At 35.2% G+C, this 24,159-nt stretch overlaps 1 protein-coding gene across 4 annotated transcripts in view; it reads left to right on the top strand.

Moving 5' to 3' along the window:
* Positions 1–24,159, top strand: part of RBM41 (RNA binding motif protein 41) — a 66,411-nt gene that overhangs the window by 18,474 nt on the left and 23,778 nt on the right. For all 4 annotated transcript variants that reach the window (XM_030806963.1, XM_030806962.1, XM_030806960.1 and 1 more), the window contains exon 6: positions 11,653–12,056. In XM_030806963.1, the coding sequence (XP_030662823.1) occupies positions 11,653–12,056 (404 nt within the window). The remainder of the gene's footprint in view (positions 1–11,652; positions 12,057–24,159) is intronic.

Below are 24,159 nucleotides of genomic sequence, written 5' to 3'. Positions count from 1 at the left end.
TTTTTTTTTCTTTTTTTTGAGACAGAGTCCGCTCTGCTAAAGTGCAGTGGCATGATTTCAGCTCACTGCAACCTCCACTTCCCAGGTTTGAGCAATTCTCGTGCCTCAGCCTTCCGAGTAGCTGGGATTACAGACATTTGCCACCACCCCTGGCTAATTTTTGTATTTTTAGTACAGACTAAAAATACAAAATGTTCACCAGGGACAGTGGCACACGCCATGTTGGCCAAGCTAGTCTGGAACTCCTGACCTCAAGTGATCCACTCACCTCAGCTTCCCAAAGTGTTGGGATTATAGGCATGAGCCACCACACCGGGCCAATTTATGTTACTTTTTTTAAAGCCTTTAGTCAAGTGTTATTTTCCTCAACCTTTTATTTTGGAAAATATCAAATGTGGAGAAAAATTGAAAGAATACACCCACACCCTTCACCTGCATTCACCAACTGTTGACAACTTGCCACATTTGCTTTACCTCTCTTCCTCCATATGAGTGTATGTGTATGTAGTTTGTTTACTGATAAACTATTTGGAGTAAGTTTCAGACATAAGGATTTACTCCTAAATACTTAATTGTGTATCTCCTAAGAACAAAGACATTCTCCTGTGCAATCACAGTATAATGATCACTCTTAAGAAATTCAACATTGCTCCTCTAATGTTGCAATCAGGTTTCTCAATTATAAATCCAGAATACAATTGGGGATCACCCATTACACTTAGTTTGCTTTAGAACAGTTCCCCGAACAGTTCCCCTGCCTTCGTGTTCGTGTTTGTGTGTCTGTGTACCTTTCAGGATGTCATTTTAAGAGTCTGAGCCTATGTTGTTTGTTTGCTTCATTGTGGTTTTAATTTCATTCTTGATAACTAGTGATGTTGGATACCTTCTTACACATTGACTGGCCATTTGGACAGCCTGCTTTGTGAAATGGCTATTCAGTTCTTTTGCCCATTTAGCAAATGTGAAAATGCCTATTTACTATCTGAATGTCTTTCCATCTGTTTGTATCTTTGTCCAGATGCAGTCTTGGTTCAGAGGTCACTTTAGGCATCTATCGAAACAATAGCTTGTGAATCTTGAAGTCAGCAGATAAATAACTTTAAAGGCAAAATAACCAATGGGTGAACACCAAAGCACTAAGATATAGCACATCTCAGTTATTGCCACCTCTCTACAGGAAGGAAGGAGGTAGGAAAGTGTTGAGGTTATACATCCTGAATACTCTGTCTCCAATTTTTCTCTAATCATAGGTGCATTTTCTTATAAATTTGTACGAGTCTTTTTATTATTATGGATACTTGTTCTTTGTTGGTAATATATGTTGAAAATGTATATTCCAATTCTGTAGTTTGTCATTTCACTGCCTTCATGGTATCTTTTGGTAAACAAAAGTTGTTGATCTCTATGTAATAAAATTTATTAATTTTTTTATACTTAGTGGTTTTGTGCTTTGATTAATAAATCCTTTTTTTTGAGACAAAGAGTCTTCCCCTGTCACCCAGGCCGCAGTGCAGTGGCCTGGTTCACTGCAACCTCCACCTCCTGGGTTCAAGCAGTTCTCATGCCTCAGCCTCCCAAGTAGCTGGGATTACAGATATGCGCCACCACGCCCAGCTAATTTTTGTATTTTTAGTAGAGGTGGGGTTTTACCACGTTGGTCAGGCTGGTCTTGAACTGCTGACCTCTGGTGATCTGCCCTCGTTGGCCTCCCAAAGTGCTGGGATTACAGGCATGAGCCACTGCGCCTGGCCCTGATACTGTTCTTTATTCTAAAAGCTTTATGTTTTTTGCCTTTCACATTTAAGTCTTTAATCCACCTGGAATTGATTTATGTATATGGTATAAAGTAGGGTTCCAGTTCCTTTTTTCCCTCATGTAGATAGCCTTCTAACACCAAATATTGAAAATGTCTAGACTGTTATTGTGTCACAATATCAGGTGTTCATATATGGATGGATATTGTGTCATATATCAGGTGTTCATATATGGATGGATATTGTGTCATATATCAGGTGTTCATATATGAATGAATTTTTTTTTTATTCTCTCTTTTGTTCCTTTGGTCTTTTTGGCTATTTTAGAATCAATATCATACAGTCTAGCTTTATGATGTTTTAGTATCTGCAGAATAATTCTTTCCAACTTCTTTTTCTTCAAAAGTGTTTTGTCTACTTTTGACACTTTGCCTTTCCATGTAAATTTGAAAATCTATTAAGTTACACATGCACACATACCCTTATATGATTTTGATTGGGATTCCATCAAGCATTTAAGTCAATTGAGGTCAATTGACATATCTATGAGTCTTCAAATCTTCAAATGTGAACATGGTACCTTTCCATTAATTTAATTATCCTTTAATGACTTTCAGTACATTTTCTGTTTTCTATTTCTTCTCACCTTTTGTGATTCTGAATAATTTGGTTTTTTTAAAACTGCTTTATTGAGGTATATAATTTACACATGATAAAATCCACCTATTGTAAGTGTTCAATTCAGTGATTTTTAGTAAATTTATAGAATTGTGCTATCAAATCCAGAGTCCAATTTTAGGACGTTTCCATCACCCAGGGCAAAATTCCCTAGGGCTCATTTGCAGTAAATGAATCCCACATATACCCCAAGCCTGTTTCCGTAAATTTGTCTTTTCTAGATATTTCATAACGAATGGAATCTTACAATACGTGGTCTTTTGAATCTGGCTTCTTTCAGGAACCATAATGTTTTTGAGGTTCTCCATGTTGTGGCATGTATCAGCAATTTGTTCCTTTATATAGCTAGTTTTTTTTTTTTATTTTACAGCTTTATTAGTCTGTTCTCACACTGCCATAAAGAAATACTGGAGACTGGATGATTTTTAAAGGAAAGAGGTTTAATTGACTCACAGTTCCACATGGCTGAGGAGGCCTCAGGAAACTTACAATCATAGCAGAAGGGGAAGCAGACACCTTCTTCACAAGGTGGCAGGAGAGAGTGTGTGTGTGAAGGAGGAACTGTCAAACATGTATAAAACCATCAGATCTTGTGAGAACGAACTCACTATCACAAGAACAGCATAGGGGAAACCATCCCCATGATCCAGTCACATCCCACTAAGTCCCTCCCTTGACATGTGGGGATTATGGGGATTACAATTCCAGATGAGATTTGGGTGGGGACACAGAGCCAAACCATGTCAATAGATACACCACATTGTTTAATCTTTTCACCACTTGATGACATTTAGATTGTTTCCACTTTTAGCTATTATCAATAATGTTGCTGTGAACATTTGTGTGAACATGTTTTCATTTCTCTTGAATGAGTAGAATTTCTGTGTCCTACAGTAATTCTGTGTATAACCAATTTGAGGAATTGACTATTTCCTAATGTGGTTGTATCATTTTACTGTCTCATCAGCAATGTATGAGTTCTTATTTCTCTGCATCCTTGCCAATACTTGTTATTACCTGTCTTTTATTACAGCCATTTCAGTGTGTGTACTGATAGCTCATTGTAGTTTTATTTTGAATTTCTGTAATAACAAATGATCTTGAATACTTTTTCATCTGCTCATTAGCCATCATTGTGTCTTTTTTAGTGAAATGTCTATTCAAGTCTTTTGCCCATTTTTTGATTGGGTTGTTTCTGAGTTATAAGAATTCTTTATTTTGAATACAAGTCCCTTATAAGGTATATATATGATTTGCAAATGTTTTCTTCTAGTCTGTAGCTTGTCTTTATTTTCTTAATGGTGTCTTTTGAAGCACAGAAGTTTTTAATTTTAATGAAGTTCAATTCATTATTTTATGGCTTGTGCTTTTGGTGTCATATCTAAGAAATCATTGCTGAACTCAAGATCAGAAAGATATTCTCCTATTTTTTTTTCTGCAATACTTATAGTCTTAGATTTTACATCTAGATATATTATACATTTGAGTTGAATTTTATGTGTGAAGTAAAGGGTCCAAGTTCATATTTTTGTATATGGATGTCCAGTTGTTCCAGCACTATTTAAAGGCTATTATTTTTCCCATTGTCTTGGCACCTTTGTGGAAAAATCAATTGACCATAAATGTAAGGCTTTATTTCTGGACACTCAACTTGGTTACATTGATCTATATGCCTATCCTTATACTCTAAATCTTTTTACTGTACCTTTATAGTAAGTTTTGAAATTGGGTAGTATGACTCCTCCAACTTTGTTTCTCTTTTTTAAAATCACTCTTTCTATTCTAGGTGCTTTGTATTTCCATGTAAATTTTAGAAACAGCTTGCCAATATTTTAAGAAAAATAAGCCTACTGGAATTTAATAAGGATTGAGTTGAATCTATAATTCAATTTGGAGAAAACTGATCTTTAATCATTAATCTTTTAATACAAGAAAATAGAATGTCTCTTCCTTTGTTTAGATCTTCTACAGTTTATTTCAGCATTGTTTTGTAGTTTTTAGTTACATTTATTTTATCAAACTTAATCTCATGCTTTCTTTATTGAATTTATTTATTATTTTTTAGAGACAGGGTCTTGTTCTGTAATCCAGACTGGAGTGCAGTGACACAGTCATAGCTCACTGCAGCCTCCAACTCCTGAGCTCAAGGGATCCTTTTGCCTCAGCCTCCTGAATAGCTAGCACTACAGGTACATGCCACCATGCTTGGCTAATTGTTTTTAAAATTTTGTTTAGAGATGGGGTCTCACTGTGTTGCCCAGGCTGGTCTCAAACTCCTGGCCTCAAGTGACCCTCCCATATCATCCTCTCAAAGCACTGGGATTACAGGTATGAGCCACCACACCCAGCCTTTTGAATTTATTTCTAAGCATTTTAATGATTTTCATGTTCTTGTGAATAGAATTGTTTTCACATTTCATTTTCCAATTGTTGCATGCAATTATATAGAAATTGAGTTGATTTTTCTTTTTTCTTTTTTTTGTTTTTAGATGGTGTCTTGCTTTGTCACCCAGGCTGCAGTGCAGTGGCATTATCTTGGCTCACTGCAACCTCCGCCACCTAGGTTCAAGTGATTCTCCTGCCTCAGCCTCCTGAGTAGCTGGGATTACAGGCATGCGCCACCACGCCTGGCTAATTTTTGTATTTTTAGTAGAGACAGGGTTTCACCATATTGGCCAGGCTGTTCTCAAACTCCTGATCTCAGATGATCCTCCCTCTTCAGCCTCCCATAGTGGTGGGATTACAGGCATGAGCCACTGTGCCTGGCCTAAAGTTGATTTTTCTATATTAATTTGTATCCTGTGACTAAACTCTTCTATTCTAAAATTTTTATTATGGATACCTTAGAGTTTTCTACATAGACCATCCTATTTCCTGTGAATAAAGACACTTCTTTCTTTCCAGTTTGGAGGATTTTTTTTTTTACCTCCTTATACTGTCTGGAACCTTCAGTACAATGTTGAATGGAAGTGATGAGAGCTAACATCCTTGCCTTGTTCCCAGTCTTAGGGGAAAAGTATTCAGTTTTTAACCATTAAGTATGATCTTAGTTCTGGGTTTTCTGCACATGCTCTTTGGCAGTATATTACTTTCCCATGAAAAGAAAGGTAATTAGTATGTTAACTAATTACCATACATTTAGTGGCTTAAACAATATAAATTTCTGCCCTTGTAGTTCTAGAGGTGAGAAATGGCTTAAGATGTCAACAGGACTGCATTTCTTCCAGAGGCTCTGGTTGAGCCTTGTTCAGATTCTAGAGGTTACCTGCATGCCTTGGCTCTTGACCCCTTCCTCACATTATCCTCTGCATACATCATCACACCTCCCATTCTGTCTCTGACCTTCTTGTTTCCTTCTGATAAGGACCCTTATGATTACATTGGTCCCACCTGCATAATCCAGAATCATCTTCCTATCTCAATCTTAACATGATCACATTTGCAAATTCCCCTCTGCAGTGTAATTTAACATTTTCACAGATTCCAGGGATTAGGATGTGGACATCTTTGGGGGGCCATTATTCAGCCTACCACAAGCAGGTTGAAGATGCTCCCTTCTAGTGTCAGTTAATTGAGCTTTTAAAAAATTATAAATGGGTATTGGATTTTGTTTAATGCTTTTTCTGCACCTACTGTGATGATCATGTGATTTAAGATTTAATCTATTGATTTTTAGATGTTACACCAATCTTTAATTTCTGGGATAAATCCCACTTATATGTGTGTGATTCTTTTGTATGTTGCTGGATGAGGCTTGCTAATATTTTATTAGGTATTTTTGCATCTATATTCATGAGGAATATTGGTCTGTGGCTTTCTTGTAATATCTTTGTTTAGTTTTGTTATCAGTGTAATACTGACATCATAGAATGAATTGGAAAGTATTTCCTTCTCTTCCCTTTTCTGAAGTGTTTCTGCAGGATTGGTATTATTTCTTTAAGTATTTGATAGAATTTACCAATGAAGCCATTTGGACCTGGGTTTTTCTTTGTGGGTTGTTTATTGAGTACTAATTCACCCTCTTGTTATTCGTTTTTTCTTTGAGACTGCTTTGGTAATTTGTATCTTTCTATGAATTTGTCCATTTATCTAGGTTTCCTAATTTGTTGGCCTAAAGTTATTTATAATATTCCTAAATAATTGTTTTACATTCCCTAAAGTTAGTAGTGATGCTTCCTCTTTAATTATTGATTTTAGTCATTTTTGTCTTCTCTCTTACTTTCTTGTTCAGTCTAGGTAAAGGTTTGTCATTTGTTAAATTTTTCAAAGAACTAGCTTTTGGTTTTGTTGATTTTTCTCTATTTTTCCATTTTCTATTGCGTTGATTTATTTCTTAATCTTTATTGTTTTCTTCCTTCTGCTTGCTTTGTGTTTAGTTGACTTTTTTTCTAGTTTCCTAACTTGGAAGCTCAGGTTTTAAATTTGAAACCATTCTTCTTTTCCAATACAGGTATTTAAAGCTTTAAGTGTCTGTCATATGGATGCAGCATTGTTTTAGCTGCATCATAAATTTTGATATGTTGTGTTTTCATTTTCATTGAGGTCAAAATATTTTTAAATTTCCTTTATGAGTTTTTTGACCCATGGGTTATTTAGAAGTTTGTTGTTCAATTTCCAGATATTTGTGTTTTCCCGTTTCTTACAGTAGTGGATCACTAATGTATGTCCATGTGGTTACAGAACATACTTTATATGATTTCAGTCTTTTTTAGTTTTTTGAGACATACTCCTACCTTGAGACCTCACTCTAGTATCGGTATGATAGATGCCCTTGCTTTCTTTAGGTCTTCACTCAAATAGCACCTTCTCAATGAGACCTATCTAGACCAACATTAAAAATTACAACCACCCCATAGCTCTTCCAATCTTATCTTGTATTTTTTTTCTTTTTTATAGCACTCCTACCTTCTAACATGCCATGTAATTCACTTAGCTCTACAAAGGGAGGAATCCTTATTTATTGATGCATCCTTAATTATTTTTTAGCATATTTATTAATCTATTCATCCACTTGGACATATGTAGCTGAAATTTGTTCACTTTCTTTGGATGATAGTATTTCATCATATAAACGTACCAGAATTTTATAATTAATTCTTCTTAGATGAACATTTGTATTTTTGCTAACTCTGGGCAATTATAAATAGCAATGATCTGAAAATTCTTATTATCGTGTCCTGGTGCATATATGCGTACATTTTTCTAAGGTATATATGTGGCAGTAAAATTGATGGGTTGTATGTTGAGCATATCTTCAACATTAGTACATGATGTCATGTTGATTTGCACTGTGTGTACACATTCCCACCAGCAATATGTGAGGGTACCAGTGGCTCTACAACTTCACTGACATGTAGTGTTGGCATTCTTTTTAATTTTTGCCAATATGTTGGTTTTCTATTAGTATCTTACACCCTTCCTAATTTGCATTTCCCTCAATTCTAATATGGCTGAGCACTTTTGTATATATTTATTTTATTATTATTTTTTAATTTAGAGACAGGGTATCACCATGTTGCCCAGGCTGGTCTCAAACTCCTGGGCTCAAGGAACTTTCCTCCTGCCTCAGCCTCCCAAGTGCTGGGATTACAGGCATGAGCCACCACGCCTGGCCCACATATATTTATTAGCTATGTGTATTTCCTCTTTTGTAAGGCATCTCTTCAGTATTTTGCCCATTTTCCTAATGGTTGTTCATCTTTTTCTTATTGATTTGTAGGAGTTATCCATGTATTTTAGTTTTAAGTTCTCTGATAGTTCTTTGTGTAGCAAATATCTTTTCCTATCTTGTGGGGTTGTTTTCCAGCTCTTTATGAAATTTTGAGGAACAGAAGTTCTTAATTTTAATTGTAGTTGAATTTATCAATCTTTTCATTAATGGTTAGTGCTTTTTGTGTCTTAGGAAATACTTACATAACTACTCCTATGCCTTGCTGGTGGAAATATAGAATAGTATAACTCCTACAGAGTGAAATTTAACAATACATAGAAAAATTACATACACATTTGCCCTTTGTCTCAGCAGTTTCACTTCGGGGAATCTATTTTAAACATGTACTTGAAAAATACCAAATCCTGTATGCACAAAGCTGTTTATCAGGACATTATTCATAACAGTATGAGACTGGATATAAGACCAACGTGTATCAGGAGGGGAATAGTTAAATAAACTATGGTACATCCACACAGTGGAGTACTGTGCAGCTTTAAGAAGGAATGAGAAGAGCTCTACACATTAATATGGAACTATCTCCAGGATATATTGTTAAGTGCAAAAAAGTAAATTGTAGAACAGTGCTTAGAGTAAGTTACTTTTTATGTAGGAGAGAGGTATAACTAATGAATTATGTGTATGTGTATATATGCCTATTTGCTTATATTTTCAAAAAAGAAACAATGGAACCATAAGCCAAAACCTAATAAAAATTATTATTTATGGGGAAGGAAGGGAATGGGATAAAGGGGACAGAGATGGAAGTGAGACTTCTGTGAAGGTACTGTATAACAGTTTCACTTTAGATCCATGTAAATATTTTGCATCATTTAAAAGCTTAATCAAAAAGGTAAAAATCAATCCCTAAAATTCAAAAACAACCTGAAGCAAATGAGCCTAATGATAAATAAAGTTAGTAGCATAAACACACAATTGGAAAACAAATTACTTATAGTGACTTTAAAACATTTGTATATTTCCAACGGGACCCATATTCTAAGGGCAAAAGTAACTGCAAAGAAATATAAAACTATATTCAGCAGTTTTATTGGTGATAGTATTGTTATTGACATTTTAAAATTCTATAAGTATATTGTAGGAAGAAGCTAGTGAATAATTTTGCTAATATTATTTTAAGCATATGAGAGGAGATACACTCTAAAATAGAGGAGTTTAAGTAAAAATCTTGTTATCTTAAATTTGAGTTGGAAATACCAATATAAACTCATGGTTTACTTTTCTCTTTAAAAATGTCCCTCTTGCTCAACAAACTAACACAGGAACAGAAAACCAAACACTGCATGTTCTCACTCATAAGTGGGAGTTGAACAATGAGAACACATGGACACAGGGAGGGGAACATCACACACTGGGGCCTCTCAGGGGGTGGAGGGAAAGGGGAGGGAGAGCATTAGGACAAATACCTAATGCATGCGGGGCTTAAAACTTAGATAATGGGTTGATAGGTGCAGCAAACCACCATGGCACATGTATACCTATGTAACAAAACTGCATGTTCAGCACATGTATCCCAGAACTTAAAGTAAAATTTAAAAAAATAATAAAACCATTCTAGTGGATCATATAAAAAAAAAATGTCCTAGCTTTTGTCTACTGAAAAGGACTGGAAACAACAACTTGGAAGTTGCTTCTGCACACACCAGCAACACACTTTGGTTTCTAAATACCACTTCCTCTTAAAAGGAACCAAGGGTCCCTACAAAAATATTCCAGGTTTGAGTTAGGAGGTATGCAAGATGAGCTTAGGATATTTGGCTGTGCCAGAAAGCCGAGAAGCAATACAGGAGCCAATTTGAAGGGGCTCCCACTGGTCCTAAGTGGGATAATTTGGCCACTAAAAAGAATAATGACTATGTTTAATTGACACAGATACAGTATATGAAAATACACGGTTTCATTATTATACTAAAAATAACCATTGGTCACCATTGGACATTTTTTTTTTTTTTTTTGAGACGGAGTCTCGCTCTGCCGCCCAGGCTGGAGTGCAATGGCGTGATCTCGGCTCACTGCAACCTCCGCTTCCCAGGTTCAAGCAATTCTCCTGCCTCAGCCCCCCGAGTAACTGGGACTACAGGTGCCTGCCACCATGCCCGGCTAATTTTTGTATTTTTAGTAGAGATGAGGTTTCACCATATTGGCCAGGCTGGTCTCAAAATCCTGACCTTGTGATCCGCCCACCTCGGCCTCCAAAAGTACTGGGATTGCAGGCATGAGCCACCGCGCCCGGCCTCCATTAGACATTTCTAAGGTGTCAACTCTTACTCTCATAATTGGTAAATAATGGCAAAGAATCAAGCATTTATCATCCTGCCATTCCCATATGATCTACATTTAGGGAAACCACATAGTTGATGACGGTAAGTTCATTTTAGAATTACAGATAATAAGTGTAAAAGAAAGAATTAGGAAAGCCATGATTTGCAACTCTTAATAAATTAATAGACTAGGTAATGGTCATCAGTGGATGTAAAAAACCCATTAGGTGGAAGGTGAATGGGAAAATTTAATAATGGAGGGATGAGACTAATACTATCTACCACCTCAATCCACTGATCAATTTCAGTATCACTAAAAATAGGACCACCAAACATTATGTGTCTTATGACATGATACAATAGGAAGTACATATCTGTCTATAAAGTATTCTTTCCTAAAAATATTGAACCTGAACCTAATCAAACCTCTGGATCAGCACTGTCCAATGCAACTTTCTAAAATGATGTAATAGTTTTTATCTGTTCTGTCCAATATGGTATCGACTAGCCACATGTGACTGTCGAACACTTTAAATTTGTTAAGTTCAGCTGAGGAACTGATATTTAAAAATTAATTTAAATAAACACATGTGACCGTGGCTACTGTATTAGGTAGTATAGTTATAGATTATCTGCCAAGAAATAGAAGGGATTAAGGAACAAGTTAAACAACACCATCAGAAAATGATTAATCAAATTCATTTGTTCATAGAACAAATGTAGTTTATTTAATCAATGGTTGAGTGAGAAAATGAAATAGAGGGGTGGGAGAGACGAGGCACTGTTTTAGAATAAAAGTATCTTAAGAGATATAACAGCCAAAGGCTAGTTTAGATTTTGAATTGAATAAACAAGTTTAAAAAAATCTTAGATGGAATCAGGACAATTTGAACATAACACTGGTATTAGATGATACTAAGGAATTATTAATTTTGTGAAGTATAATACTATATTGCTTATATTTTTTTAAATGTCCTTATCAATTAGAGGTGCATATATTTGCATGATTCTAGGTGCCTCACTTGCCTCACCGTAGTTCTGGCCTATAATTCTGCTTGAAATATACTGTAATAAGATAACTATTTACCATTGTCATTTGTCACAGGTTGTAAATACCTGCCCCAGCAGTGTTTCTTTATCTGAGGTCCAGGATTTAATTTTTATTAATTTGTCAAAGGTTGTATTGGTAGGCTTTGTAGAACTTCCCTATCTCTTTGTCTTGATCCAGATGAACCCCAAAAGAAGAACAAAGGTGATCCCATGAACAACCTGGAAAGTTTTTACCAAGAGATGATAATGAAAAAACGTCTTGAAGAGTTCCAACTTATGAGAGGTGAACCCTTTGCTTCCCACTCACTGGTCTCAGCTACATCAGTGGGTGATAGTGGCACAGCTGAGAGCCCATCATTACTCCAGGACAAGGGAAAACAGGCAGCACAGGGTAAAGGCCCCAGTCTCCATGTGGCAAATGTTATTGATTTTTCACCTGAGCATTGTTGGACTGGGCCTAAGAAGCTGACGCAACCAATAGAATTTGTCCCAGAAGATGAAATCCAGAGAAATCGTTTGTCAGAGGAAGAGATCCGAAAAATTCCTATGTTTTCTTCATATAATCCAGGGGAACCAAACAAGGTATAGGCCAAACCAAGTAAAACAACGTGGGTTGATTTCGCTTTTATTTACCTCTACCTAAAGTAATACTTTTAAATTTAGCTTTGATTATACCAAAGAATCATGATATAGGCACAGTGATTGTGTTTGTCCTTGACCTTGACTATTCATTCTCTGCATACTATATAAGTAGCATATTTCCTATAAGGTTCTTGTTACTTTGCTAAGGTCCTGAACTACCCTTAGCATTTTAAAGAAATCTTGGTAAGACTCTCGTCCATACCTATTAGAAGCCCCGAATTGAAGGAAGAGTAACCTCCAATTTCCTACAGTGTAATAATCAAATAGTGTTCGTAGGACCACCGTAGCTGGTAGCCATGGTGCCTCTGGAATTAGCCAATAATTGACTGCCTGGTTGTGAGTAGGGTATATGCTACCACATGAGTCTTCAGAATGCTCTACCTGACTTTCATATGACATATGACTTAAATTGCTGTTGGCAAAGCAGCAAAGTGAAAAGGTCCTATAAGCTTTAAGAAATTGTCCAACAAGGCCGAGTGCGGTGGCTCATGCCTGTAATCCGAGCACTTTGGGAGGCTGAGGCAGGCGGATCACGAGGTCAGGAGTTCGAGACCAGCCTGACCAACATGGTGAAACCCCATCTCTACTAAAAATACAAAAATTAGCCGGGCGTGGTGGTGCGTGCCTGTAATCCCAGCTACTCAGGAGGCTGAGGCAGGAGAATCGCTTGAACCCGGGAGGCGGAGGTTGCAGTGAGCCCAGATCATGCCACTGCAAAATCCAGCCTGGGCAACAAACCGAGACTTTGTCTCAAAAAAAAAAAAAAAAAAAGAAAAGAAATTGTCCAATATGTAACTAAATAACGTAAATAACTCTTATTTTATTGATCAAATCATTATTTCACATTCGTGTTATATGTTACATCTAGAATGGAAAACTCTTCATTACTATATTACCCAAAGAGACAACACAAGCCCCTGGAGCATATACTTTGTTGTGTCTAATTTAAAAAACAAAACCAAAAATATAATGTTAGTTTTTGACTGTCTCTGAATTAAAAAAAAAATCATTCTAGATGAGGGATATTAAAACAGTTTATTTGACTGATTGAATTTCTAGTAGTTCAGAGGTATTTATACTATTAATTCAAGGGTAGCTTTGTTTTTATTTACTTTTTGTTATGAAATATTAATATACCAAAAGTTATATAGAAGAATATAGCAAATACCTGTGTAGCCAGCCAACCTTTATTAATCATTATAAATTCCTAATATTTTCCATATTTGCTTAATTAAAAAAATAATAAAGCATTATAGATATTCCTGAAGACTTCCACATATTCCTCACCAATCCCATTCTCCTTTATCCTTTCCAGATGTAACCACTATCCTGAATTTGCTATTTATAATTCCTGTGCACGTTTTTATATTTTTGCTACATAGCCATATATTCACAAATAACATATAGTTTTATATGTTTTAAAACTATATAGATCACATACTCTATCATTTTACAACCTTTTTGACTCGATATGCATAATGCTTTTGAAATTTATTTCTAAAGATACAAGGAACTATATAGTATTCCATTGTAGAAATAGACCATCATTTATTATATTTATCCATTTTCCTGAGGATTTGTTCTTTCTGTTATTTTGCTATTACAGTTAATTCTGCAGCAAGTATTATCGTACACCTCTTGTTGCACATATGCCAGACTTTTTCAAACTTAGATTACAATTAGTAGGTTACAACCAGTGGAATTTTTTTAATGAAATGGAATAGAATAGAAAATATCAAAAAGCGTTCCCTACAGTATGTTAGGGTAATTACTGTTTCATAAAGCATTTTATTTTTAATATGTGTTTGTGTATATGTGAGATAATGTGTGTGGGGCCACGTTGAACAATGCAGTTCTTCGTGTAAATCTCAATCAAAAGTGTTGGGAAGGTGTCATTCTATTACAGTGTCTCAAATGTTAGTGTGCATCAGAATTGCCTGGAGGGCTTATTAAAACACAGATTGCTAGACTCCACCCCCAGAAATTTTGACTCAGTAGATCTGGAGTGGGGCCTGAGAATTTGCATTTCCAACAAGTTCCCAAGAGATTCTGATCCTGCTGGTCTGGGAGTAACAATTTAAGAATCATCGTTCTAGGTTATATACCTGGGAGTGGAATTACTGTGATATATAGGGTATGTATATCTCAATTTCTAATGGAACAGGGTTTCAGAGATCTCTTCACGTCCTTGCCAAAACTTTGGAGTAATATTTTGCCAGCCTAATCAGCTTGAAAAGATATCTCATTGTTTTAATTTGCATGTTTCTGATTTCCAGTGAGGTTATGCATGTATTCTTAACATTTATTAGCCTTTCAGGAACTTTCTGTGAGTTACCTGTTATATTCCTTTGCTGAATATTTAATCGTTTGTTTTTTCATATTTATTTATAGGGATTATTTTAAAATTCTGCATATGAATCCTTTCTGTTGTTTAGCAAATATCTTTGCCCAGTGGATGACTTACCTTTTAACTTTGTTCCTGATGTCTTTTGTTGAGCAAAAGTCTTTCATTTTAATGTTATCAGATTATCAGTATTTTATTCAATGGTTTGTGCTTTTTGAATCATTTTAAGGAGATCCTTCCCTACAAATCAATAAGAAAAATACAAACAACACAATAAGAATAAAAGTGTTTATAAAAACAGATACAACAGGCAATTCACAGAGGCAAAAACACCAGTGGCCAATAGACTTAAGAAATCTCATTAGTAATCAATAAAATGCAAAATAAATCTATACTATGATATATACATTTAGTACTTAGAATGCTGGCATATATTTAAAGGCCTGACAATGCCAAGTACTGGTGAGCATATGAAACAGTAAGAACTCTATGTAACCTCAGCACTTTGGGAGGCTGAGGCCGGCAGATCACCTGAGATCAGGAGTTTGACACCAGCCTGGCCAATGTGGCGAAACCCTGTCTCTACTAAAAATTAGCCGAGTTTGATGGCACACACTTGTAATCGCAGCTGCTCAGGAGGCTGAGGCATGAGCACCTTGAACCCAGGAGGTGGAGGTTGCGGTGACTCGAGATCATGCCACTGCACTCCAGCACTCCAGCTTTTGGGTGACAGAGCAAGACTCTGTCTCAAAAAAAAAAAAAAGAAAAAAAGAAAAAAGAAAAACAATAAGAACTCTAATATACCTCCGGGGGAATATAAATGAATACAATCACTTCCAAGAACATCATGGCAATGTCTAGTAAAATTGAAGATCTTCATACACTGTAAGTCAGCAGTCTCACTCTTCATTATCTATCCTAGAGAAACTCTTAGACATGCACATTAGGAGATGTTATAATGATGCTTGTTGTAGCATTGTTCATCAGCAGGAGTATGGATAAAACATTGTATGTTTATAAAATAGAATACTACACAGTAGAGAAAATGAATAAAATAGAATTATAGGTATCAATTTGGATGAAACTCACAAACATAATTTTGAATAAAAATAGCTAGTTGCAGATTTCTAGTTTCAGCTTCAACATGTGAAGTCCTTAGAAGTCATCACTCCTGTCTTACAATAAGAAAAATAGTTGAACAAACTAAAAATCAATGACTTTTCTTAGACCCAACAGAAAATTTTAAGTCACAGAGCAAACTGTAATCCTGAAATCTGAAGAAACAGGGAGTTACAGAAAATCACATCCCAGATTTGCTTATCAGGAGCAAAAGGCACTGGAGACATAAACTGGTAGAAACACTTAGGTGGTAACTTTGACAAATTGCTGGAGTCAGAGCGTGGACTAGTGTAGGAATGACAAAACTCCTGGGGCCCACAGTCTTAGAGGTTTTGATTGCTTCCAGGAACCCCACAAGTTTCAAGGTAAAGACCTAAGAAAAAAAAATCTCGTTTCTGGCATGGATAGAGGAAACATTATCATTTTTAAGTGTATCCAGAACTTTCTACTTAGCGAAGGGCTACCCAGCAAGGAAAACAACTTTACCAAAGCCTTATACAACTCAAGGCTCTTCTAGCCTTCCTGTCTCATCTAAGAGAAAAAAAAAAAGCTGTGAAATGCTTGTGAAGGTTACAGGCTGGAGACACAGGCACACTAAAAGATTGAGACTTCTTCATAGGATCAGAGAATGCCTCCCCTTCCACACCTTGCTACTACATCAACAGAGCTTCAGTATAATAACCGTGGATTATAGCTGAAAAACCTGCAAGGATCAGACTCTATTTAAGGAGGTTTTTTTGTTGTTGTTTTGTTTTGATTTGTTTTGGTTTTTTTTTGTAAATCCAAAGGAAACAAGGGAGACAAAAAGAAGACACTAGAAGAAACAGAAACTTCTGACACCTACAGCTACATCAAACATTAAGCACAGCCCAACTCCTGGCCAGATTAACATAAAACCTCATACTAATGGCCTCTTTGGATTAGTTCCTATTACTTGATAGATCATGTCCAGTTTTCAACAAAAGAAATTATAACGTATGCTAAAAAAAAAAAAAAAAGCAAAAGCAAAAAAAAAAAAACAGTCTAAAGAGGCAAAACAAGCATGAGAACCAAATTCAGGTTTTGGAATTATCAGATGTGGAATTTAAAATAACCACGATTAATATACTAAGTAGGCTATGAATAAAAGTAGATAACATGCAAGACCAGATGGCTAATCTAAACAGAGAGAAATTCTAAGAAAGAATCAAAAGGAGTTTCTAGAAATCAAAAACGCTGTAACAAATGAAGAATGCCTTTGATAGGCTCATCAGTAAGTTGGAAACAGCCAAGGAAGGAATCAGTAAGCTTGAAGACATGGCAATAAAAACTTCCCATGCTGAAATAACAAAGGAAAAAAAGACTGAAAAAAAGGAACAGAATATCCAACAACTATGGGACAGTTTCAGAGTATAACATACATGTTATTGGAATACCAAAAGGAGAAGAGAAAAAGAAGGAGAAGAAATATTTGAAGTAGTAATGGCTGAGAATTTTCCAAAATTAATAGCAGATAACAAACCATAGATCTGGGAAGCTCCAAGAACACCAAGCAGGATAAATACCAAAACTACACCTAAGCATATCATGTTCAAACTACAGAGAGACAAAGAAAAGATTTTAAAAACAGCCAGAGAAAATACTTTACCTGTATAGAAACGAAGATAAGAATTACATTTCTCATCAGCAACTGTGCAAGCAAGAGAGTAGTGTGAAATATTTGTGTCAAAAGTAAAAAGAAAACACCCACCTAGAATTATTTATCCAGCAAAAAAAAAAAAATCCTTCAAAAGTGAAGGAAAAATAATAAAGACTTTCTCAGACAAACAAAACTGAGGGAATTTTTCACCAGTAAATCCCACCTTGTAGGGAAAAAAAAAAGGCTTTCGAAAAAAGTTCTCCAGAGATAAGCAAAATTATATAGGTCAGAAACTCAAATCTGCATAAAGAAAGAAAGAGCATAGGAGAATGCATTAAGGTAAAATAAAATCTTTTATTTTCTCATTTTAAAACAATCTAGAATAAAACTTTTCAAAATAATAATAGGAATGTGTTGGATAATTATAGTATATGGATAAGTGAAATGAGTAACAGTGATATTATAAGGAATAGGTTGCAGGAATTAGTGTATATATATAAATACAAATTTGTCTTTGTTATAAGGTATTTGCACTATCCATGAAGTGGTATAGTTTTATCTGAGAGTGGACTTAGATCAGTTGTAAGTGTATATTGCAAACTCTAAGGCAATTACTAAAAAAAAATTATATAAAGAAGTACAATTGATATGGCTAAGAGAAGGGTGAAAATGGAAGCATATAAAATAATGCTCATTTTTTACAATCTTTTTTCAGAAAACGGAAGCAGAGGGAACACTTCTTAATTCATGAGACCAGCCTTAGCTTAGTACCAAAACCAGATAAAGACATTACAATGACAAAAAACTACAGACAGTATCCCTCATGTGTATAGAAGCAAAAATCCTCTGTTAGGAAAATCAAAACATTTGATTGAAATATTGATTGAGAAATCAAAATGTTAGGTAATCAAATTCAATAATGTATAAAAATAATTATATACTGTGATCAAGTATGATTTCTTCCAGATATCCACCATAGGTTCAACATTTGAAATTCAATTAATATAATCCACCACATCAATAGACTAAAGAAGAAAAATCATATGGTCACTTCATTTGATGTAGAAAAACATTTGAAATATCTTAACATCGATTCATGATAAAACTCAGCAAAGTAGGAATAGACTATAACATCCTCAACTTGATAAAGAATATCTACAACACCCTACAGCTAACATCATACTTAATAGAAACTGGATGCTTTCCCCTTTGATCAGAAATAAGGCAAAAATGTCCCCTTTCCCCACTTCTTTTTGACACTGTACTAGAAGTACCAGCTACAGCAGTAAAACAAATGAAGGAAATTAAAAGTATACAGATTGGGAAGGAAAAAATAAAACTCTCTTTGTTCACAAGTAACATGTATGTCTGTGTAGAGAATCCCAAAGAATCAGCCAACAAACAAACTAACAAACAACTCTTGGAACTAGTAGATTAGTATAGCTTGGAGGTTACAAGTTTTATCCACAAAAGTCAATTGCTTTCCTCTATACCAGAAATGAACAATTGGAATTTGAAATTAAAAACAACACCATTTACAATAGCATCAGAAAAGAATGAAATACTTAGGTATAAATTTAACAAAGTATGTACAGGTTTTATATGCACAAAAGTGTAAAACTGATGAAAAATTAAATAAGATCTAAATAAACACAGAGACATTTTGTGTTCTTGGATTGAAAGACTTAATATTGTTAAGATATCAGTTCTCAAATTGATTTGTAGATTCCACACAATCCCAATGAAATCCCAGCATGTTATTTTGTGGATATTTAGGAACTGATTCTAAGTTTATATGAAAAGACAAAAGACCCAGAACATGTAACACACTCCTGAAGAAGAACAAATTTGGAGGACTGACACTACCCAACTTCAAGAGTTACTATAATCAAGTAGCATGGTGTGGTGTTGATGGGGGAAAAAAAGACACATGGATCAATGGAGTAGAATAGAGACCCAAGGATTAGACCCACATAAATACAGTAAATTGATATTTGACAAGGGATCAAGGACAGTTTAGTGGAGAAAGAATAGTCTTTTCAACAAATGGTGCTAGAGCAACTGAATAGCCACATTTAAAAAAAATGAATCTAGATACAAACCTTACATCCTTCATAAAAATTAACTCGTAATTGTCATAGACCTAAATATAAAACACAATACTATAAAACTTCTAGAAGAAAAAGATTAAAATCTAAGTGACCTTGTGTTTGATGATGTATTTATCAGATATATCACCAAAAGTACAATATATGTAAGGAACAATTGGTAAGTCAGACTTTATTAACATAAACTTCTGCTATATGAAAAACACTTTTAAGAGAATCAAGACAAGCCACAGACTAGAAAAATATTTGCAAAACTCACGTCTAATAAAAAACTTGTATCCAAAATACACAAAGAATTCCCAAAATTCAACAGTATTAAAAAACTCAATTTAAAAAATGGGTAAAAAATAAGAAAAAACACCTCACCACAGAAGATATATACATGGCAAATAAGCATACAAAAAGAAGCTCATTTTTATTTGTCATCAGAGAATTGAAAAATAAGAAGTGCCACTACACACCTACTAGAATGGCTAAAGTCCATAATAAAACTGACAATACCAAATTCTGTTCAGGAAGCAGAGCAACAGGAACTTTTTTAAAAATTATAGATGTAGAAGATACAAGTGCAGTTTTGTTTTGTTTTGTGTTTTGAGGCAGAGTCTCGCTCTCTGTCACCCAGATTGGAGTGCAGTGGTGCAGTCTCAGCTCACTGCAACCTCCGCCTCCCAGGTTCAAGCAATTCTCCTACTTCAGCTTCCCAAGTAGCTGGCTACAGGTGCGAGCCACCACGCCCAGCTAATTTTGTATTTTTAGTAGAGATGGGATTTCGCCATATTGGCCAGGCTGGTCTCGAACTCCTGACCTCAAGTGATTTGCTCGCCTCTGCCTCCCACAGTGCTGGGATTACAGGCATGAGCTACCGTGCCTGGCTGCAGTTTTTTTTTTTTTATGGATATATTTCATAGTCATGAAGTCTGGGATTTTTATTCATTGCTGGTGGGAATACAACCTCTTTGGAAGACAGGTTGGCCACCTCTTACAAAGCTGAACATTATTTTACCACACAGTCCAACTACTGCATTCCTACTTATTTACCCAGTTGATTTGAAAAGCCTGTGTTCAACAAAAACTGCCATGTGAATGTTCGTAGTAGCTTTATTCATAATTGCCAAAAACTGGAAGCAGTCAAGATGTCCTCCAATAGGTTAATGGATACATTCACTTGTGGCAGATCTATACAATGGAATATAATTCAGCAATAAAAAGAAATGCACTGTCCAGCCACAAAAAGACATAGAGGAACTTTAGACATATATTAATAGCTGAAAGAAGCCAGTATGGAAAGACCGCATATTGTATGATTTCATTATATGACATTCTGGAAGAGGGAAAACTATAGACAGATAATAAATGGCTGCCAAGGGTTTGAGGGGAATGGAGAAGGGAGGAATAGATGAAACAGGGAATCTTTAGGGCAGTAAAATTATTCTGTATAATACTGTAGTTGTAGAGGCAAGACATGCATTTATCAAAACCCATTAAACTACATAGCACAGAGTGACACTTAATGTATGCAAATGTTAAAAAGTCATTTAGGAGGTTGAGGGACCCTAGGAAAGAATGCAGACAGTGAAAAGAGAGTCTAACTGTAAAACAACCTCATCAAACTGATGGGGGAAAAGATGCTGAACTAAGCATCTTTGGAAATATGTGGAGTCTGAAAGACTAAAAGCAAATGGGACTTCACATAAGCACAGTACCCTTGTTGATAAGGTTATGTCCCATGGCAGGTACTGGTTACTTAGGGAGTAACAATTCTGATACTGTTATACATGCATAATGGAATGGAACAATTAAGTAAATGGATGGCAGATGGTGGGGGCCAGGTTTCTCACTGTTGCAATCTACAGATAAGTAAAAGGAGGAAGCTGAAATGATCCATGTGATAATGGTTTACAGTTGGAGACATCAGGACGAATTCATGTTTAACTTAGTATAGATATAAGTGTTTACATATAGAAATATTTATATGTGTTTATGTAGACACGGATTAGTATAAATAAATATTTTTTGTTCTGTGAGCTGAAAGGACCCAAATGAAAGGACACACCAGTAGCAATGAGATTGCACAGCAACCTTATCTTGGTTTCTAATACCATTTTCTAATAAAATGAACCAGGGCTCCTTAGAGAAATGGCTGCTTCTAATACTGGGGCAGGAAATATACAAGATGATCCTTGTGCATCTTGTAGAGTGCCAGAAAGTAAGGAAGTGCTAAAAAGAACAATATAAAATCATTTTATTGTTCTTTGACATGATGATTTTATGTTGTTTTTTTGACATTAGGGGTATTTCAAAGGAATATGGGAGCCAAATGAAAGAGCTTCCAATGACTAAAGCCAGAACAATTTATGCAGCAAACTAAGTAAAATAAAATAAATCATTATCTTAAATCATTATTTTATTCTTCGACATGATGATTTTATGTTTTTTGACATTGGGGATATTTCAAAGGAATACGGGAGCCAAATGAAAGAGCTTCCAATGACTAAAGCCAGAACAACTTGTGCAACAAACTAAGATAAAATAAATCATTATCTTAAAATCATTATTTTATTGTTCTTTGACATGATTTTATGTTGTTTTTTGACATTGGTATTGCAAAGGAATACAGGAGCCAAATGAAAGAGCTTCCAATGACTAAAGCTGGAACAATTTGTGCAACAAACTAAAATAATGTTGGATAATCCAATGTATAGAATAAACATCCATGAGTCCAGGTGATATAAATAAGTGATTGAGTAAACAAATATATAGAGGAACAGAAATATATGCCTCCCATGAAAAAGAATTTCATACAACTTATGTAGATACTCTGCCTCAGGGAGGGAACTCGTAACTCCCCATTCCTTAGTTTTGAGCTGCTCATAATGACTTCTTTCCAAAAGAGTACAGGAAGAAAAAGCAGGAAAAAAGAGTAACTTTTCAAGAAGAAATCTGACAAACACTACCTAAGCCAGGTGATTAAGGCCAACACCAATAGTTGTTAATCATATTGATGAATCATATTGATTGTATGTATGCTTAACATTATGTGATCAAAACTGTACTTCTCCTGTGTGGTTTTCTTCCCAATAATCCATAACCCCAGTCTAAATGTAATGTAACCTAGATCCTAGAACAGAAAAAGGACATTAGGTAAAAACTAAGGAAATCTAAACTATGGACTTTGGTTAATAATAATGTATCAATACTGCTTCATTAATTGTAACAACATATTAATGTGAGGTTACATTACATTACCTTAATGTAAGATATTAATAACAGGGAAAACCATGGGGTAGATGGGAGTTCTCTGTATTCTAAATTTTTCTATAAATCCAAAACTGTTCTAAAATTAAAATACATTTTTAAAGAGTTTTTAAAAATGTAGCTGTAGAAGAATGCATATTGTTTATATAAAGGGCTATATTATATGAAGTTGAAAGCATGTAAAATAATACCATGTATTGCATAGGGATACCAGGAAGAGCTTTATGCTGTATTATCACTTGGAGGCTCTGTTTTTCTTTTTCACAGCTTTGTTTATCTTGTTTTTGAACCTAGCTGTATCTGTGTGTGTGTGTGTGTTATGTATGTTGTGGATACATTCATACATACATACAAGTCTGCACTTATGTGTGTATATATGCAGAGGGGATGCATCCCAGCATCCCCTGACAGAGCCACCTCAACCAGAAGTCCTCTTTATTTTTAAAAAATATTCATATTGGCCAGATGTGGTGGCTCACGCGTGTAATCCCAGCACTTTGGGAGGCCGAGGCGGGCGGATCACCTGAGGTCAGGAATTCGAGACCAGCCTGGCTAACATGGTAAAACCCCATTTCTACTAAAAATATAAAAAAATAGCTGGGTGTGGTGGTGCGCACCTGTAATCCCAGCTACTGGGGAGGCTGAGGCAGGAGAATCGCTTGAACCTGGGAGGCGGTGGTTGCAGTGAGCCAAGATCACGCCATTGCACTCCAGCTTGGGCAACAAGAGTGAAACTCCGTCTCAAAAAAAAAAAAATTCATATCAAAGGGAACAGTCTTAGTATGGGTCTTTCCTAATGGATGAGAAACTCGAAGTTTGTTTTCACATACCCGTTTCTATGGTTATTTAATTTGATATTTTCATGATTAGTATTTGAGAGCATAGGCAAGTCAATTATTCTATGCCCTTGCCTTTAAGATATGAACATATATAAATGCTAAATATGTTAATATCCAGGTTTTAAAGATTTTGAAACTTAAAGATTCTACTACTTGTTAACAATATTTAATATATTTATTTATACCTTTCAGCACTTAAGTCATTTAAGAGGTATATTTGCTTTTTCTTTGCTTTTGCTGCTCCTGTCTGAATTCTTCCATAGTTCCTTTAAGCTATAAAGGATATAACTAATGCTAGGTAATGTATGAGATTTTTTTTCCTCCTCCATTTTTTTAAAATTGTGTTTTAAAAACACAAGATCTATCCTCTTAACAAATTTTTAAGTGTACAATACAATGTTGTGAATAATAAGCGCAATGTTGTACAGCAAACCTGTATAACTTTTTTTTCTTGCATGACTGAAACTTTATACCTATTGAACAGCAACTCCGCATTTCCTCCTTCCCCCAGCCCTGGTGACTACCATTCTACTTTCTGTTTTACTACTTTAGATACTTCAGTAAGTGGAATCATGCAATATTTGTCCTGTGACTGGCTTATTTCACTTAGCCTATAGTCCTCGAGTTTCATTCGTATTACAGCATAATGACATATAGGATTTCCTACTTTTTTAAGGCTAAATAATATTCCATTGTATTTATTTTATTTATTTATTTATTTGAGATGGAGTCTGGCACTGTCGTCCAAGCTGGAGTACAG

Source organism: Nomascus leucogenys, chromosome X (assembly GCF_006542625.1).
Source record: "Nomascus leucogenys isolate Asia chromosome X, Asia_NLE_v1, whole genome shotgun sequence".
Classification (NCBI taxonomy): domain Eukaryota; kingdom Metazoa; phylum Chordata; class Mammalia; order Primates; family Hylobatidae; genus Nomascus; species Nomascus leucogenys.
This window is presented reverse-complemented; position numbering and strand designations above follow the sequence as displayed.